Genomic DNA, 21,412 nt, shown 5'->3' on the forward strand with positions numbered 1-21,412 from the left:
ACGCAAACCTGGTCACTACAGGTCTCCGCAAATCTCTGAGACTCACTACTATGGGCAACCCTTAATGACAAAACTTTATCACTGACATTATGACAATGACAACAGAATACCTCCCACTCTAACATTGTGGACATCTAGGGGTTACTCCTTCCCGTCACACATCTTCAGCTTACATTATAGACTTTCTCACTGTCCCTCACTGTCCAGTCACCTTACAAGTGGTTCTTTGCCACAATTATAGTGAGAATACTGTTATATATGGACATTAAAAGGCAAAGTACATAATATCACACAAGGAAATGACCTTACCCAGTCCATCCAGCCAGTAAAACAAAAGTAGACAATAAAGTAGCCTTCCCCCAAACGCTCTTAGACTTACCCCGCATTTCTGGTCGCTGGCTGCCTGCGGAGGTCACCTCCATGGTCAGATGTCCATTTTAGTATACCCACACAGGGACGCTAAATGTAAGAGATTTTTATCTAGGACTCAAAACAGTCCTTCATATTATATAGTGTCTTTCAAATGAACCCTTTATGCCAAAAATGGCTCCCCGATACCGGGACAAGAGCACACACTAAGACACACCAGTATCATAGTATATAAGGCTGGAAAAAGACGCAAGTCCATCAAGTCCAACCTTTAAGAATTAAATAAATGTTTTATCCCCATAACCCGTGATATTTTTTCTCTCCAGAAAGGTATCCAGGCCTCTCTTGAACATGTACATAGAGTCTGCCATAACAACCTCTTGCGGCAGAGAGTTCCATAGTCTCACTGCTCGTACAGTAAAGAACCTTTGTCTATGTTGATGGTAAAATCGCCTCTCCTGTAGGCGTAGAGGATGCCCCCTTGTCCTGGTCATAGGCCTAGGTATAAAAAGATCTTTGGAGAGATCCTTGTACTGTCCGTATTTGTACATTGTAATGAGGTCTCCCCTCAGTCGTCTTTTATCTAAACTGAATAATCCCAAATTTTGTAATCTGTCAGTGTATTCTAATCCCTCCATTCCCCTGATAATCCTGGTTGCTCTCCTCTGCAACCGTTACAGCTCTAATATATACTTTTTATACACTGGTTCCCAAAACTGTACACAATATTCCATGTGTGGTCTGACCAGGGATTTGTATAAGGGCAAAACTATGTCTTTATCATGAGAATCTATTCCTCTCTTGATACATCCCATAATTTTATTTGCTTTAGCAGCAGCCGCCTGGCTCTGGTCACTAAAATTAAGTTTACCATCCACCAGTACCCCCAAGTCCTTTTCAGCTCCAGTTTTACTAAGTAATTGACTGTTTAGAACATAATTATACTTTTTGTTTCCATGGCCCAAGTGCATAACTTTACATTTATCTACATTAAACCTCATCAACCATTTCTCTGCCCACTCCTCAAGCTTCCACAAATCTCTCTGTAATGCTAAACTATCGACCCCAGTATTTATTACTTTACACAGCTTAGTATCATCTGCAAATATTGAAACTTGACTGTGTAAACCCACTACAAGGTCATTAATAAAAATATTAAAAAGAAGTGGCCCCAATACTTACCCCTGTGGCACTCCACTGGTAACGTCAACCCAATCTGAGAATGTGCCATTGATGACCACCCTCTGTTTTCTATCACTAAGCCAATTACTTACCCAAATACACAGATTTTCTCCTATTCCCAGCAGTCTCATTTTATATACCAACCTTTTATGTGGCACGGTGTCAAATGCCTTTGTCAAATGTCCAGATATACAACATCCACAGCGTCTCCCAGATCCAGTCTTGAACTTACCTCCTCGTAGAAACCAATCAGATTAGTCTGACAGGACCGATCTCTCATAAACCCAAGCTGACGCAGGGTTATAAGGTTGTGCACAGTGAGATACTCAAGGATAGCATCTCTAACAAACCCCTCAAATATTTTCCCCACCACAGCAGTTAGACTCACAGGTCTGTAGTTTCCAGGATCGCTATTTTATCCTTTTTTGTATATTGGTATCACATTTGCTATGCGCCAGTCCTGTGGAACATAACCAGTCCTCAGTGAATCTTCAAATATTAAAAATAACGGTCTGTCTATCACTGTACATAATTCATGCAGAACCCGGGGGTGTATGCCATCTGGCCCCGGTGATTTATCTATCTTAGTGGTTGTGAGGCGGCGTTAAACTGGGTTAAACTGTTGACATTCCAAAAAGAATTTACATTATTCCTCATTGTGTCTTCCACCAGGGGATTTTCCTGGGTAAAGACAGTTGAGAAGGCGACATTCAGTAGATTGGCCCTTTCCTCATCTCCTTCCACCATGACCCCCATGTTATTTCTAAGGGGTCCCACACTCTCTGTTTTTAGTTTCTTATCATTTATATACTTGAAAAATAATTTGGGATTATTTTTGCTCTCCCTGGCAATATTTCTCTCAGTCTCTATTTTTGCGGCCTTAATCTGCTTTTTACAGGATTTATTTTTCTCTCTATAATCCTGTAATGCCTCATCGCTACCTTCACGTTTTAGCACCTTAAACGCCTTATCTTTCTCGCTTATTGCTTTCCTTACAAGACTAGTTAGCCACATAGGCTTGTATGTGTTTCTCACAGGACCTTTTCAGAATATATGAGAAAAAGTCCCATTTTTGGGGGGGGGGGCTTTTGTCTTTCAGAACATTATCCCAGTCTATGCCTTTATGGTCTTCCCTTAGTTGCTGAAAATTTGCCCTCCTGAAGTTTAGAGTGTTGGTTGCCCCTTCACTAATGCTCTTAGTAAAGCGTAATACAAAATCAATGATATTATGATCACTATTCCCCAGGTTCCCCCCAACCTGTAGTTTTGATACCCTATCAGGTCTGTTGGTAAGGATAAGGTCCAGCAGTGCCCCCCCTCTTGTTGGCTCCAGGACTAGTTGCGACAGGTAATTGTCTTTTGTTGTTGACAAGAACCTGCTACCTTTGAAGGACCTGCAGGTTTCTGCCCCCCAGTCAATATCTGGGTAATTGAAGTCCCCCATGATAAGTACTGCACCATGCTTTGAAGCCGCATCCATTTCACTTATCAGCATTTCCTCTGCTGCCTCCATTATATTTGGAGCCTTATAACAAACCCCTAGTAATACCCCTAGTCTCTCAGAAAATGCAGAATCCAAAACTTTATTAAAGCGCAGCCACATTTGTGCCTTTTTTCTTTGTCAATTGTACTGCAAATAGAACTTAATTCAATTATTAAACAGAATGGATTAAATGATGCCATTACGAAGTATAATTTGTACTGCAAATAAGGCTCTGCTCTAGTCATACGGTGAGAGGATTCACAATGTATCCCATTCTATACATCTTTCGGAAGTTCAACTCAGGCAGCAGAAAGGCTAGGTGCACCACTGCCAGCTCCCCTCAGTGAGCCGATGGTTTGCTTAACCACGCCCCTAACTGTTTCACCACGAACCCTTTGTCCTGATACAACAATCACGTTTAACCCTTTAACCCCTTAAGGACGCAGCCATTTTGTAGCTTAAGGCTCAGTTCTATTTTTTGGATTCTGACATGTGTCGCTTTATATGGTGTGAGACACTGAAGGGGTTAACTGTGGATGGGCAGTATGTTTCCCCTAGGTTTTGCTATTATGCAAGGCCTTAGGGCGCGTTCACACGTTGCGTTTTGGTTGCGTTTTCATTGCGTTTGGAACGCATATACAACAGCTGATGTGAGGTAATTTGCCTAATTACATTACCGTTTACGTTTGTAAACGCAATGTTAACGCATGCGTTAACAAAACGCATGCGTTAACGCTTTGTTAACGCATGTGTTAACATCGCGTTTACGATGCGTTTTGTTAACACATGCGTTAACAGTGATGAAATTAGGCAAATCACCTCTCCTCAGCTGTTGTATATGCGTTTCAAACGCAATGAAAACGCAGGTCAAAACGCAACGTGTGAACGCGCCCTGAGTGCTGAGGTTGGGTGTCTAGCACCTTGGACACAGGTGGTGGGAACAGCCCAATTAGCCTCATAAAGCCGCTCAGCAGAGTTGAGAGTGTTGTCTCTCTGGAAGGAGGCTGGAGAGCACGCAGCCTTGACCTCTGTGCCTGGAACAGCGAAAGTGTTTTTGTTAGTGGTGAGTCAGAGAACCATTGTTTAGTTAGCACCCTGACGGGTAGGATAATATTTTGTTTTTGATGCCTGAATGTGAAGGCTGTTTATTTTGTTCCTGCTGAAATAAACACAGGCGAGACCTGTTTTGGACTGTACTTTGGTGTCACTGCCGTGAACTGCATCACAGCACCCCGCTACCACGGTCTCTACTGGGCCAAATCTCCCACAATGGTTATAACTTTTGAACACTTTTACTTATCTAAACAATTCTGAGATAGTGTTTTTTTTTTTTTTTTTTTTTTTTTTCCCCCACATGTTGTACTTCATTTTGGTGGTAAATGTTGGCTGATAAGTTTTGCGTTTATTTACAAAAAAAAGAAAAAATTACGAATTTTTTGAAAATTTTGCCATTTTCGAAATTTGAAATCATCGAATTTTCAGGCAGATAGATTTACCACCTAAATAAGTTGCTGAATAACATTTCCCATATGTCTACTTTACATTTTCATCATTTAAAAAAAAAAAAGATTATCGATTTTCCGTATTTTCAATATTTATTATTTTGGGGATAAATACAGTTTTAATTGAAATTTTACATATTTAGCATTAAAACCCCTATATAATCAACCCATTTTCAAATCTGCACCCCTCAAGCTATCAGAAACAGCTTTTAGGAAGATTGTTAACCCCTTCAGATCTTCAAAGTAAGTACATCAAAATGGAGGTGAAATTTAGAATGGTCAAATTTTGTCAGTTATACGTTCATTTAGCCCTAAAATTTACACATTTCCAAAAGATAAATAGAGAAAACCCACCATAAAATTTGTTATGAAATTTCTCCCGATTTCAGAGACCCCCCATATATGGCTGTTACTTGTTTTATGGGCGCACAGCGAGGTGCAGGAGGGAAGGACGGACCTGCAGCTGTCAGTCTTTTAGTTTCCTCATTGGCCACTTTTGTAGGCTATAAAATGTTTGCTTTTTTGTTATTGGGGCCATATGACAGCATTTTTTTTGCGGGACGAGATGCTTTTTCCATTGTTACCATCTTGGGGTTCGTATCCCCTATTGTTGAAAATTTAGGAACTTTTTTATGAGGTCACGAGTAGAAAAGCATCAATTCTGTACTGGATTCTTTACTTTTTTTTATGTTCACCGTATAGCCGAATAATTATGGTATCTTTATTTTATGGGTCGCAGAGCGCTAAGGGGTTAAGGACCTTGCCCTTTTTTGCTTTTTCATTTTTCACTCCCCAAAAATCTATAACAATTTTTTTACACGTAAAGAGCCCTGTGACGGCTTGATTTCTGCGTAACAATTTGCACTTCATAGTGATGGTATTTATTCTTCCATGCCGTGTATTGGGAAGTGGGAAAAAAAAATTCAAAATGCAGTGAAATTGATGAAAAAACACATTTGCTGCGTTTTCTTGTGGGCTTGGATTTTATGGCTTTCACTGTTCGCCACAAATGACATGTCTACTTTATGCTTTGGGTCGTTGCGATCACTTGGATACCAAATTTGTATAGGTTTTATAAAGTTTTCATACATTTACAAAAATTTAAAACTTGTGTAGAAATTTTTTTTTTCTGCCACTAATAACTTTTTTACACTTTGGTGTACAGAGCTGTGGGTGGTATCTTTTTTTGCAACTTTTGATTAAGTTTTTGGGACTGTACAACCTTTTGATCACTTTTTATTGATATATTTTTTTTTAATTTTCAAAATGAAATTCAAAGTGCCATTTTCGACTTTGGGCGCTATTTTCCGTTTAAATGCAGTGAAAAACGGTTAGTTTCAGATGTGGTGATACCTAATATGTTTGTGATTTTTACTGTATATTTTAAGGAGGCTAATGATCCAGCTCACTAAGAAGAGCCGGAATTCCCATAACAAGACTCCAGTGGGAAGGGTTCATGACATCAAGCAAGATGCTCTTTTCTCTTCTTCTGACCCTCGGTCACAAGGGGCAGCTGCAGCCGTCACATGATGGGTTTTTGATCATGTGACAGAAACTCAGGGAGGTTGCTGAAGCATTTGGCCTCCATTACATTAACAGTACATGTGCAGCCTTCTATTATTATGCACTGTTTAGCAATCGCTCTCGAGCTACTTTATACCCTTGTGTTTAGGCTGTCGTTTTGCGCTTGTTGCTGTTTATGCTCGTCAGTGAGGCTTCTCGGCCTCATGCGCCACTGTTGCCCGGTACTATTTGTAAACAAGTTTGGGAGACCTCTATCCGCCTTCTTTTGTACACGCCCACCAGAGTTTCTCCCATCCAAGATGGCGGCAGGAGGGAGCAGTGGCTTGTCTTTCCCCGGAGCAGTGGGTAATAGCACGCCCAGCAATCGCGTTGGGTCGTCGGCATCATCATACAACTATAGCGGTGGAGTTGCGACTTCTTCCCTGGGTAACCAGCCAGCGTCCACGGTCTCCTCTACCGGGGCCTCTCCTCCTGCGGCACCTCCTCCACCCCCTCCTGCGATTGCTGGCCTCCTTCACCGGGAGCCCGTGTACAACTGGCAGGCCACCAAGACCACGGTGCGCGAACGATTCACTTTTCTTTTCAACAACGAAGTGCTTAGCGACGTGCACTTTCTGGTCGGTAAGGGAGTGGGCAGCCAAAGGATACCCGCACACAGGTACTAGCGGAGGATTGTGATGTCACTCACACCCACTAATTAACACAGAGCTGGTTGTATGGGAGACACGTTGTTATTAGGCTGTGTTTACACTTGGTGCGTTTACATTGTGGGGAGGAGGTTTGCCCAATTACATTGCTGCCAACATTTGCGTTTCCAAGGAGTAATGTTAACCCCTCACATGTATTAACATATCATTTTACTAATGCAAATCTTAACAATGTAATTGGATAAATCTTCTCAAGCTGTTGTAGTGTGTTTAAAAAATGCAATGTGAACGCAGCCTTAAGGGTCCAGAGTTTCCCTAGCAGCTTATGTTAGTGGTATTCATGGCGCTACTGATGTAATGTGCCACTTAACCACTTAAGGACACATCACCTTAAGGACCCAGTCTTATTTTTCAAATCTGTCTTGTGTCAATATATGCGATTATAACTTTAGAGCACTTTAATTTACCAAGGTGATTTTCACATAGGGTTTTTTGTTTCCTATGACATGTTGTGCTTCACCTAAAGGTACATTCAGACAGCTGTCTGGGGGGATGTATATGCGATTGCATATATGTTCCCCAGACTGCAATGGCGGCTTTGGGCGGTATGGTGCCACACGCTGTACGTAGGGAAAGGATTGAGCATGCTCTATCTTTCCCTGTGTGTGCGGCGCTTTTACTCTATGAAGGGGGGGGGAGGGGTCATCTCCTCCTACTCCTCTCCAGCGGAATGTCAGCTGGGCGGGCATTGGGCTGTGTGAATGTACCCTTATTTTGGTTAAATGTTTTGCATTTATTTATGATAAAATTTTACAATTTGAAAACTTCTTTGTTATGCTCATCATACAGTTAACCTATATGTGAGGTTAAACTCTTAAGCCACCATGACAATGGCGAATGGGGACAATGATGTGCCTCTTTCAGCCTCCACGACGTTCCTCAAAGTCACGTGAATTGCACAGACTTTGCTTCTGTATGTGACAGCCGAGCCTCTGCACAAGCAGCCGGGATTAACCCTTTAGGCACAACGGTCGTACCACGCACACGCACACACGCACACGTATGGGGGTGCTGATAGTCTCCCTTGTCTGACTGCCTGCTGGGTTGGACCCAGCAGTGCAGTTGTCAGCCTATGCGTTAAATATAGTTAAATAAATATTTAATACAAAATAAAAGTCCAAAAAGAATGCCCCATATGGCGTAAAACTTACAAAAACAAAACATGACAATAACCACACAAACTGCACATATTGGGTATCGCCATGTCCAGAACAATCCCTACAATAAAATGAAGTCATTACCGTACCTGTATGTATGTTATATATGCGACAACAACATGTGATGTATAAAACAACATGTGATGTATAAAACAAAAAATTAACGTAAAAAACACTTACTAAATAGATAATTTTTTTGTCCCCCCCCCCCCCCCACAAAAAAGCTAATAAAGGTTAAACAATGACTTATTGCTCCCTCAAATATAGTGTTAATGCAATCCTTGAGGGTCTACTTTTTAAAAGCCCATACAGCAGGTGGGGCGTTCAGAAGAAAATCGGTAACACACTATACGGCGTGTTGCTTCTTTAACTCCTTCTAAAAATAAAAATTTAGGGCCAAAGCAAGTGTGTTTGCATTTCTAGTAGCTCTCAAAATCTGCCCTCTAAAAGCTCAATGGCTCCTTCTTTTCTGTGGGAACTTAAAGGGGTATTCCCATCTGGGCATTCACATTTAATTTAATTCATTTAAACATTTCTTCGTTTGGATGTTATTAAAAAGTGTTCCTGTGTGAAGATAATTTCTCATTCATGTAGCCATGTTGTCCCTTAGAAACAAGATAGCTTTCTTGGATACGACCACCTCACAATTTGGTAGTGGTGGACAGACATGCGCTATAGAGCCTTGCCTGAGCACCTGGATTCAAGAATCATTACCACAGGGCGGTTGTGGGCCATGTAGTAACTCCCAGACATTTCATATACAAAAAACCTTTGTTAATAACATCTAATTGAAGAAATGTTTGTTTGGCAGATTAATGAAACTGAATGTGAATGCCCAGATGAGAATACCCCTTTAAATGGAAGCTGTCACCAGGGACCTCATTTTTACTAAAGACAATTTGTAAAAGCCCATGACACCTGCAGTGCAAAAATGCCTCTCTGCCTTTTCTAAGCATTTGAATTGTGTGTTATAACTTACTCTTGCATCCTGACAAAATCCTGGGGTAGTCACAGGGGATGGGCTTTGGTTTGGATGCATTTCAAAAAACAACGTTAACGAACGTTATTTCATATCCAATAAACAAGCAAAGAAAGAATCATTGCACTAGTGTTAAAATGACTGTCTTTGTGGGACTTAATTTTATTTTAATGTTTATAAAATGTATATAGACGTATCCCATAGACCAGCGGTCCCTAACTTTTTTCTGCCCATGGACCGGCAGCGAGCATTTTTTTTTTTTTTTTTTTTTTTTTTTTTTTTCCAGGAACCGGTGGACATAGGTCATTGATCTAGTGTCTAGCCAAAGATGTATGGCTTATATTGGCAGAGGAAGCGCCCTCTTTTCCACTCTTACATTGGCCCCTTTCCTGTTCAACGCTTCCCCTGCTGCCATTGTCCATTGAATTATTAATATTTTTTTTACAGAGTTAGGCTGTGGCCAGGCGCTCCACGGCCCAGCCTTGGGCCGCGGCCCGGCGGTTGAGGAACACAAGACCATGGAGGAAAAGGCCACACGGCGCCGAGCCGTGATTAAGGGCGCCGTGAGGCCTTGCCTCAAATCCTTACTCATTGGCCCCTAAAAGTAGTTTACATTGACATGTAGGGTTTTGCCCTACTCGTAAGAAACTGCACAACAAAATCTGAGATGTGTTTTCTCATTTTATACAGTATGAATGTGTACATTTTAGGACTAAATCATTTTGTCAAAATGTAAAAATTCCAAATAATACTTGTGATATTCTTAGTGTTAAACTATACAAAACAGACTTCAACCCTTTCTCGACCCTTGACGTAATAGCACGTCACGTGTCAGCTGTGGGTGAATGGAGAGGGCTCACGGGCTGAGACCTCTCCATAGCCGGTAAGTCTTTGCTGCATATCGCAGCAAAAACTTACCGGTAACACCCGGCGCCATCTTTTTGAAGCCGCCGCCAGCTTGCCAAGGATCGGGGCTCCCTGTGACATCATCGCGGAGCGGCGATCCGTCACCATGAAAGACCCGAGGCTGTCTTGTTTTTACCCTTTCATTACAATCAGCACATTGTAATGAATGAAGAGGAAAATCCCCATATACTGCCATACAGTAGAATGGCAGTATATGGTAGGATCAATCAGACAACCTAGGGTTAAAGTACCCTAGGGAGTCTGAAAAATAATAAAAGTAAAAATTTAAAAAAGTAAAAAAAAATAAAAAACCCTAAACTCAAATCACCCTCATTTTCCTTGAACTCGAAATATAAATAAACAGTGAAAATCACTAGCACATTAGGTATCGCTGCGTCCAAAAATGCCCGTTCTACCGAAATATAACTGTTTTTCACTGCATTTAACCCAGTAACGGAAAATAGTGCCCAAAGTCGAAAATAGCACTTTTTTGCCATTTTGAAAAATCTATAAAAAAAAATCAATAAAAAGTGATCAAAAGGTCGTACAGTCCTAAATATGGTAGCATTCAAAACTTCATCAGAAGTCACAAAAAATGACACCACCCACAGCTCTGTACACGGAAGTTTGAAAAATGTATAAGCGCCAGAAGATGGCAAAAAAAAAAACTTGTCATCCACGGAATTGCACCGACCCAAAGAATAAAGTAGACCTGTCATTTGGGGTTCACAGTGAAAGCTGTAAAATCCAAGCGCACCAGATAACGGCGGATTTTTCACCATTTTCACTGCATTTATTTTTTTTTCCTGCTTCCCAGTACACGTCATGGAATAATAAATGCCATCTCTATGAAGTGCAATTTGTTATGCAGAAAACAAGCCATCACACAGCTATGTACGTGTAAAAATAAAAAAAGTAATAGATTTTTGATTGTGGGGAGTGAAAAATGGACATGATAAAATAAAAAAGGGCGAGGTCCTTAAAGGGTTAAGCTTGTTGAGGGGTACAGTTTTAACCTCTTAAGGCCCTTTTTCATTTTTATGCTTTTTTGACTCCCCACTTTTCCAAAATCCTTAACTCTTTTATTTTTCCATCTAAAGACCAGTATGAGGTCTTGTTTTCTGTGTACCAAATTGCACTTTATAGTGATGGTTTTTAATATTTCATGCCATGTACTGGGGAATTGAAAAAAATTCCAAATGCCCTGAAAATGGTGAAAAAAAGCATTTGCCCAATTTTCTTGCGGGTTTGGATTTTGCCGCTTTCACTGTTCACCCCAAATGGCATGTCTACTTCATTCTTTGGGTCGGTGCGATCACGGGGTTTATGCAGTATGCAGCAAAGACTCACTGGCTATGGAGAGGGCTCCGCCTGTGAGCCCTCTCCATGCACACGCACCGATGTGTGACGTACTATTACATCACATGTCGGGAAGGGGTTAAGTGTTTCACATGGGTTAATACAAAATGGAAGAGCGATTTTAGAAACTTGTGAATTTTTTGGGAAAATGCATTCATTTAGGCCAAAAATTGCAGAGTATTTAATCACCGGGTGCAATGCTACCCCATATGTGGTGGTAAACTGCTGTATGGGAGCACAACTGGGCTTAGAAAGAAAGCAGCGCCATTCACAGCAGATTGTCATTTTCACATGCTACAGGCTATAAAACTTTTATATTTTTTTTGTAATGCGAACATATGAGAGCTTATTATTTCTGTGGTGAGGTACAATGTTTAGATAATTCATTTGGGGGGTTCTATAGCTTATTCATGAAACTTTATTAACTATTTCAAGGAGGATACAAACAAAATTATAAATTTTTATTTAGGATTTTAATCACTCCGCCCCCCCCCCCCGCTCTCCATAACATAAAAATATTTTATCAGTATTTTCTGGTTTACTACGATTATGGTGATACCTCATTTATATAGTTTTTCTATCTTTGCTCTATTTTACTGAGCAAAACCAATATTAGAGAAAATCCCTTAATATGGACGGGGTGAAACCGAATATATATATATATATATATATATATATATATATATATATATATATATATATATATATATATATATATATATATATATATATATATATATATATATTACTGTTTTGTGTGGGTTTGTGTTTTATATACTTTATTTGGATTTTATAAGTAATTGGTCTGATTAGGGGACTTTTTTACATTTGGTCTTGAACAAGCGTTCACCTGATCGCTTGTTCAAGCCCTTTACATTGCAATACAGTTGCATTGCAGTATACAATGCTGCACATGCTCAGTTACTTACAGCCGGGTCCTGCCGGGCAAGAAGAGGAGCCGGCAGCCTCGGGGCACATACCCGAGGCTGCAGCAGAATGGATCGGATCCCCTGGTAAGCACACTGGGGGGTCCGATCTACAGGGGGACACTTAAACCATGTACAAGCCTAAACGTGGAGTTTAAGGGGTTAAACAACCGGGATCAGATTTTTCAGAGTGTTGATGCCTGAGCAACAGACAAATGGTTGAGGGCTTATTTTTTGTGAAAAGAGTTTTTGCTTTTTTCAGCTGTATCATTTTTGGGTATGTAACTTTCAAAAAAATGTTCTTAAAAATATATGAAAATTTATGAAAAATCATATTATGGGAAATTTTTCTTTTTTTTTTTTTTTTTTTTTTAGATGTACATAGACGGTGTTCACCCGGCGGGTCTAACAATGATTGTTTTATTGTGCAAACTTTTACGGACGCATTGGTACCAAACATGTGGGAGAGGTGTGTGTACAGGCGGTCCCCTACTTAAGAACACCTGATTTACAGATGACCCCTAGTTACGAACGGACCCCTGGTAATTGGTAATTTACTCTACCGTTATCACAGGTCTCTGTAATGAAGCTTTATTGTTAATCCTGGTTCTTATGACAATCCCACATTTTTAAAATCTGATTGTCACAGAGACCAAAAAAAAATTTGGTTGGGGTTATAATTATAAAGTATACAGTTCCGACTTGCATACAAATTCAACTTGAGAACAAACCTACAGACCCTATCTTGTACTGCCTGTATTTGTGTTTTTTTATACATTATTAGATTATTCTATGGGAATTCTGGGCTTTATGGACTCTTTATTTTTAGATTGGATTTTTTTAATTAAAAATGTTTTTCACTTTTTAAAATTTTACTTTAAATAGACTTGGACTGGAATCAGCGATCCTGTGATACTCAATACTAATGTATTGTAATGCAAGTGAAAAGTGTCCGTTCATGCAGGCGCATGTACAGACAGTTTAGGAGACATCGGGCAGCCCGGGGCACTTGGCAGACCTCGGGGCTACCCTGCAGAGGATCGGATCGGATTCCCCCCGGCATTACAGGGATCCGATCAACAGAAAATGTGCAGGCACCGTGGTCATGCTTGACCGCTGTGTGTAAGGGGGTTAACACTTACAATCAGAGTTATCTCAGATCGTGGGTGTTACAGCAGGGTGTATCACAGTTGACACCTTGCAATCACAGTAAAACAGCTTCTGGCACTTTTACTTTTACTTTCGTTGGACCCCAAGCTGCAATGTGAAGCCATCAGTAACCCGCAATAATTTCTGCAGGGTGCTGATGAGTAAAAGAGGGAACGCATCCCTCTGTATCTGCTTAGACAGCGCAGCCCATGTTTAACTGCAGAGTCTAAAAGGTTAAACACCCGGGATCAGAGGTTTTCCAGGTCCCAGGCGTTGGTATTGGGTCTGAGCTGTAATAACACAGCCTAGTGCTGGCACTAGCAGGCCCCTTTTTTTTTATTTTTACTGTCTCACTCTGGACTTTGAACAAGCAATCATTTGATCTCTTGTTCAAATTAATACACTGCCATACTCATGTATGGCAGTGCATTACAGCAGTCAACCTATGCACATTGACTGTACTGACATACACACTGGCAGATGCTGAAGTCAGTCCTGGGGTCCTTGTCCATACACATTACCCCCCCCCCCCCCCTGAAACAAGTGTGGGGCCCACACTGAAGCCCTGTAGATGCTTGGGTCATGTTTGACATTGGCGCACAAAGGGTTAAACAGCTGGGATTGCGGCAGTCGCGAGCCAGACTGTCGGTTAAAGCATGGCTCCCACACTACTGTCACCATTGACAGTTGTCATTTACGTCCATGGTCCTGAAGGGGTAAAAGTTGTAAAAAAGTGAGCTTGCCATCAGTTTAAAAGGAATTGTGTAATTTTTTCCCTTCCATTCTTTTAAACCCGGACTTATTATTTTATCATTTGACCTTATATTAGAACATCTATAGAGGAAGGAAAATGGAAATGAATGAAGTTCCTTGTCCAATGCTTGTTTTACTGGTAGACTCTTTTCCACTTTTGCCTTACCAAACATGTATGTTACATAATGGAAGTTGCTCTTCAGTAGCCATTGACATACAGTCAGTCTCCTTTAAATTATTTCACTTTTTGTTTCATTTCCTCTGGCAGGTTACTGAGCATGTCGGACGCAAGGTACTGGCCAGAAGCCACGGTTTTGTCACTTGTGGTCCTTGTGGCATGGCGTCTCTGGGGGTCGCGTTTTCTTAGGGCCGCTTTATTGCATAACTCAGGGGAGCTTGATATTTTTGGTCAGCGTCCCCTGGGAGCTACATTGCCACAAATCCTCAACTGCTATAGACTGGTTTCTGTTGTGTCTCCAGCTACTACGCTTTGCTTGTTACTCAGGATGGCTAGAAAATTGTGATGTACTTGAAACGTCCGTGCCCCAGAGTTTTCACCAAATGTCGACCTATATGAGAAGAGGGAAAGGCTTGTTTATTCCATATCTAGAAGCCGAGACCCCTCATTTTACCACCAAAAACTTTGAAAACCTATTGACTCGAGTATACAGCCAGTCTCCGCGCCGTATACAGCCAGTCTCCGCGCCGTATACAGCCAGTCTCCGCGCCGTATACAGCCAGTCTCCGCGCCGTATACAGCCAGTCTCCGCGCCGTATACAGCCAGTCTCCGCGCCGTATACAGCCAGTCTCCGCGCCGTATACAGCCAGTCTCCGCGCCGTATACAGCCAGTCTCCGCGCCGTATACAGCCAGTCTCCGCGCCGTATACAGCCAGTCTCCGCGCCGTATACAGCCAGTCTCCGCGCCGTATACAGCCAGTCTCCGGCCAAGCGAATAAAAAAATAAAAAACGTAATACTCACCCTCCGGTGTCCCGATCTTCAGCGCGAGGCTCCCGATCCTCGGCGCGGTACCAGGCGGCGACGGTGGCTCCTCTTCTCTCTTCTGTAGCCGGCAGATCACATGGACGCGATCTGCCGGCTACAGAAGAGAGAAGAGGACACGCCTGGTACCGCGCCGAGGATCGGGAGCCTCGCGCTGAAGATCGGGACACCGGAGGGTGAGTATTACGTTTTTTATTTTTTTCTTGACTCGTGTATAAGCTGAAGTGAAGTTTTTCAGCACATTTTTTGTGCTGAAAAACTCGGCTTATACACGAGTATATACGGTAAGTAGTTGCATCAGAGCAAGCATTACTAGATCAGATCTTATTACAGATGTTGGTTGCAGTGTATCCAGTATGACCAGTGTTGTGGTGAGGCATCATCTCATTGAGGTTATGTGAGGTGATAGCAGTTACACAGCATTGGTAATGGAGCAAGAAAGTATGTTGCATCACTGGAAGCAGAGCATGAGAGGGAGGAGGAGTTACTGAGAACTAAAGCAGTGATTTTCAACCAGTGTGCCGCGACACATGGTCGGGTGTGCCGCAGGGAAAGTTCCCCAAACTATAGTGCCTCCTGTGTTTTGTTTCCCGACAATGCGCAGCGATGCGCAGTCTCGGCTTCTTACAATGTAGGAGACGTGTACAATGCACAAGCTTTGAACCTCGCACGACAAAATGACGTCACCGAGGCCGGCGCATCATCCTGAGAGCGGAGAGACTCACACATTTACCCACCGCCAAGGTAATGCCCACCAATAATGCTGACTATATGAGCTTTTGCCTGAGTATACGAACTGTTGGCAGAATACTCAGCATATGAGCTGGTACTTTTAGTACTCCAGCAGTATACTGCATATAACAATGAGAAATGTAAAATGAGAAATACTATAGTCATGTGGCTGGAGTACTACAAGTACCAGCTCATATGCTAAGTATATGAGCTGACACTTGTACTCTGACCTCATGGCCATAGTACTTCTCATTGTACCCCTTTGTTTTGCAGTATATGAGCCATATAATAATCAGCACCATATACTAAAAACAGGGAGAAACTGAGAACTGTTGAGGAAGAGCTTTGTGTGTGTCTTTCCACCATTCCTGCCAGGATATCCCTTTTGTGTTTATCGAAACAGGCCCAGGTTTCATAATAAGTGAGTAAAATAAATTTAGAATCTATATTATTAACTATATGTATAATATGACTGTTTTAGTGCCATTTTGTGCTATTTTGGTTGGTGGTGTGCTCCAGGATTGTCTAAGTATAAAAAGTGTGCCGCGGCTCAAAAAAGGTTGAAAATCACTGAACTAAAGGATCATGTGGGACTAGTAGTTTCCAGTGGCGGTCATCTTGGTGCTAACTCCGCCTACTTGAGAAAGCCCATAACATTTTGTGAATCATAAAATCAAACTATTTAAGTTCCATTTTGTGACTAATAAAATTGAGTTTTGTTATATTCATTTATTTATAACATTATGGGTTTTTGTATACAGGCAGTCCCCGGGTTACGTACAAGATAGGGTCTGGAGGTTTGTTCTTAAGTTGAATTTGTAAGTAAGTCGAAACTGTATATTTTATCATTGTAGATCCAGACAAAAAAAAATTTGGCCCCAGTGACAATTGGAGTTTAAACATTTTTTGCTGTAATGGGACCAAGGATTATCAATAAAGCTTCATTACAGACAATACAGATGAGACTATAGTAAAGCATTCAGAAAGCTTCACCAGAGGTCAGAGGGGTCTGTCTGTAACTATGGGTTGTCTGTAAGTCAGGTGTCCTTAAGTAGGGGACCGTCTGTATTTTGAACTCCTCACTAAAAAGTGAACAACTTTTTACTCGGGCATTGGCCAGTAGAGTGGACTAGTGTCCTGAGTCAGGATAGTCCAAATTCTGATTGTGTATACTATCCCTTCTTTACACTGCCTTACATTGAATTAGTCTAGTGGGACACACGTATCATAGTGCCACACAACTTTATTATGGGCACTGAAGATATCGGTTTGCCTTTTGTTATTTGCTAGTAACACCTTACGCGTTTCTGCATCCTTAGTTTTGTTTGGTTGCGTCCTCAGAGGTGCTATAATACATAAACCTAATGCACCCTGTTTCAGATTACCCCAGCAGCTCCCCCCCCCCCCCCCCCCGGCATTGTTACTGGCCGTACTGCGGTATATAATGCCTCGGTTTATAAATGGTTATCTCCACCCATTCCCGAATCACATCCAGGGGTGGACATTAACCAGGGTCATAGTTGATTGGACATTAATCAACATACATTATCGCCTACATTGTAGCAGTATCAGCCGTGTCAGGGATAGGTACTGCCTCCTATAGGCGGGACTACCCACACTAGTGATGCTTGAAAGGTCTGCCCCAGGGGGCAGGGTAGCACTGATCATACGGATACGCCTCGCAAAGAGGTTGTCAGGAGACCGATCACCACAGGATTTCCAGTTCGGCAGAATATCATGAAGGTAATTACCAATACCTGCTATGGCTCATTTTGATAGCAAAGGGAGGAGAAATCCTGTGGTGATCCATCTCCAGGATAACATCCTAGAATCCTGTATTAGTCTCCTGGACAACCAACCGTACGTACAGTGGTACCCCGCCCCCAGGGGCGTACCTTTTAACTGTGTCACTAGTGTTGGTAGTACCGCCTATAGCAGGCGGTACCTATCCCTGACACAGCTGATACGTTATCTGCTACATTGTAGCAGCATGTTGATTGATGTCCAATCAACTATGAGCTCGGTTAGTGTCCATCCCTGGATTTGACTCCAGTAGTGGGGGGAGTTGACCATTTATAAATGCAGACATTTTAGAACCCGAGGCAGGCGGTTACAATGCCGTGCTGGGAAATACTGCTGGTGTAATCTGAAACGGGGTTGCATTAAGTTTATGTATTATAGCTCCTCCTGAGAAGGCATCCAAACTAAACTAAGGATGCAGAAACGCATTCGGTGTTACTCGAAAATAACAAGAGGAAAACTGACATCTTCAGTGCCCCTAATCCAGTCGTGTGGCACTATGATACTATAGACCATTGGTGGCGAACCTATGGAACGGGTGCCGGTGGTGGCACTCAGAGCCCTCTATATGGGCACTCTTGGCATCACCCCAGGACAGAGTTCGCGAGACACAACTCAAGACCTCTTGCAGTCCCAAGCAGCCCATGACCCTAGAAGGAACCTACAATGATAATCCAAACTTCTTCTTTTTCTTTACTGTATTTCTCTCCTCAGGTGCCTATACAATTTAAACCTGTGAAAGAGCAGGGAGTAATAAGTTACTGCTCAAATTGTCGCATTGGCACTTTGCGAAAAATATGCGGGTTTTGGTTGTAGTTTGGGCACTCGGTGTCTAAAAGGTTTGCCATCAATGCTATAGACTAATTCAGTGTAAGGTTCGCAAGCCGGGATAGTATACACAATCGTTATAATTTGGACTATCCTGACTCGGGACCAGTACACTAGTCAAGTCTACTGGCCAATGCCTAAGTAAAAAGTTTTTCACTTTTTAGTTATTTAGTTCAAAGTGTTTTAATGAAATAATTAACCCCGGCGCGGGCCGAGCACTCTCCATAACCGGTAAGTCTTTGCTGCATATTGCAGCAAAGGCTTACTGGTAACACCCGCGATCTGTGGTAGCTAGTGGGTGATTTGAAGCCGGCGGCTTCAAAAAGCATGGGCGCCGCCATCTTGCCGCAGATCGTCGCTCCCCCATGACGTCAAGGGGAGGAGCGATCCGTTGCCATGACAGCTTTGGGTCTCACGAAGGCCCAAGCTGTTTCGTTTTGGCACATTTAGCAGTATGGCAGTATATGGTAGGATCGATCCGACAACCTAGGATTAAAGTACCCTAGGGAGTCTGAAAAATAGTGTAAGTAAAAATAAAAAGTAAAAAAAAAAATTTTATAATTAAAAAATCTAAAAATTCAAATCACCCCTTAGAACTAATATAAATATTAATAAACATTAAAATCATAAACACATTAGGTATCGCCATGTCCAAAAATGCCCGATCTATCAAAATATAATAACGTTTTTTCACTGGGTTTAACCTAGTAAACGGAAAATAGCGTCCAAAGTCGAAAATGGCATTTTTTTGCTATTTTGAAAAGTATAAAAAAATTAATAAAAAGTGATTAAAAGGTCGCACAGTACTAAAAATTATAGCAATCAAAACGCCATCAAAAGTTGCAAAAAATGACACCACCCACAACTCTGTACACCAAAGTATGAAAAAGTTATTGGCGCCAGAAGATGGCAAAATCCCCCCAAAAAAATTTGTACAGGAGGTTTTAATTTTTTTAAATGTATGAAACCATTATAAAACCTTGGTATCCACGTAATCGTAGCGACCCGAAGAATAAAGTAGACTTGTCATTTGGTGCGCACAGTGAAAGCTGTAAAATCCTAGCCCACAAGAAAACGTCGCAAATGTGTTTTTTCACCATTTTCACTGCATGGAATATTAAATACCGTCACTACGAAGTGCAATTTGTTACGAAGAAAATAAGCCGTCATAGAGCTCTTTATGTGGAAAAATAAAAAAGTTACAGATTTTTGAAGGTGGTAAGTGAAAAAACTAAAAAAGGCCAAGGGGTTAATAAACAATATTCCGATTTTTAAATGTTTCTAGCCAGGCAGATTATTCAGTTATAATCAATGTGAAACGTAAACCTAACCCTGTCTAAAGTGTTTTCATTATGGTTTTTTTTTTATTAGATTTTGTTTTTTTTGCCACATATTGTACTTGTATTGTACTGTAATTGTATTTTAGTGTAAAAATTTGGCTGAGAAGTTTTGCTTTTATTTATAACAAATTAAAAATGGATGATTTTTTTTTTTTTTTAATTTACCATTTTAAAAATTTTGAAATGGTATCGTTTTCAGGCAGATAGTTTTATCACCAAAATAAGTTGCTGTATAACATTTCCCCTATATCTGCTTTACATTTTCATAATTTTTGAAATGTCTTGAAAACTTATTTTGATGTCACGCGGGTTAAAAATCGAACATCTGTTTTCCGTATATTCAAGGGGATACCAGAAACAGGTTTTAGGAAGAATCTCTTGAGATCTTCATAGTAATTAAATCAAATTGGAGATGAAATTAGAGTAATCTCATTTTGTCGGTAATACATTTAGCCCTAAAATTTACACACTTCCAAAAGAGAAAACCCATCTTAAAATTCGCCCCACATGTGGACGTTACTTGTTGTATGGGCGGACAGCGAGACTCTATTGTCCTATGTAGGCGATCAAATTTTAGTTTTTTTCAATTAAAGGGACAATTTCTTTTTTTTTATTTTTAAATGAGATGTATTTTCCAGGGATAATATTTCTGGGGTTGGTATCCCCTATTGTTGAAAGGATATTAACTTTTTTTGGGGCGTGGAGGAGTAGCATTATGTAATTGTATTTTTACTTTATTTTATTTGGTGTTCACTGTATAGACTAATAAACGTCTTATATTTATTCTATGGGTCAATGCGATTACGGCGATACCATACTAATACTTATTTTCTGAAGTTTTACAAAATTTCTAAAATTAAAGCCTAAATGGAGGAAATTCTACAGTTTTTGCATCGCTGTCTTCCAAGTGGACATTTTTTATTTTTTATTTTTTTTTGTCAACTGAGCTGATAGATGGCTTGTTTTTTGCAGGGCATGTAGTACTGTGCACCTGTATCATTCAAGATTAGATGTTATTAGAAGATTAGATGATTAGATTGATCTGTGACAACTAGAATTGCATCCAGAGTTTTAACCTTAACCTCCTAACTCCACAGTCCTTTTGCATTTCTGTTGTATACTCCCCACTTTTATATAAAAGTTTATAAGGTTGAAAAAAGACACACGTCCATCAAGTTCAACAAAGGAAGGAAGGGAAGGGATTGGATAAGGAAGAGATTTATGTTAAACAATTCTATATAACATAGCCATCAATGTTATTTAGGGGTAAAAAGGCATCTAGACTCTTCTTGAAGCTCTCTGCTGTCCCTGCTGTGACCAGTGCCCGAGGCAGGCTATTCCACAAATTGACAGTTCTCATAGTAAAAAAAAAGCTCTGTCGCCTCTGGTGATTAAACCTTTATCTCCAGACAGACAGTGCCCACCTCGTCTTTTGATTTGATTTTTATCTGAAACAACTTACCACCATATTTTTTGTATGGACCATTCATATATTTATATAAATTAATCATGTCCCCTCGTGGTCTTCTCTTTTCAAGACTAAATAAATCTAGTTGTTTTAATCTTTCTTCATAACTGAGACCCTCCAAACCCCTTATAATTTTTGTGGTAATATTACATCCTTATCATGAGACTCCATACCACTTTTGATACATGACAAGATCTTGCTGGCTTTAGAGGCAGCTGTTTGACATTGCATGCTGTTATTTAATT

The 21,412-nt window shown here is 40.9% G+C and overlaps 1 protein-coding gene across 2 annotated transcripts in view; it reads left to right on the forward strand.

The window, feature by feature from the left end:
• The first annotated feature begins 6,103 nt into the window (after positions 1-6,103).
• LOC140066437 (BTB/POZ domain-containing protein 2-like) overlaps positions 6,104-21,412 on the forward strand; it is a 300,718-nt gene continuing 285,409 nt past the window's right edge. The window contains exon 1 of one of the 2 annotated variants that reach the window (XM_072113839.1): positions 6,104-6,718. In XM_072113839.1, coding sequence (XP_071969940.1) covers positions 6,159-6,718 — 560 coding nt within the window. In that variant the 5' untranslated portion in view covers positions 6,104-6,158. The remainder of the gene's footprint in view (positions 6,719-21,412) is intronic. The other variant, XM_072113838.1, reaches the window with a different exon arrangement.

This window comes from Engystomops pustulosus, chromosome 1 (assembly GCF_040894005.1).
Source record: "Engystomops pustulosus chromosome 1, aEngPut4.maternal, whole genome shotgun sequence".
Lineage (NCBI taxonomy): Eukaryota > Metazoa > Chordata > Amphibia > Anura > Leptodactylidae > Engystomops > Engystomops pustulosus.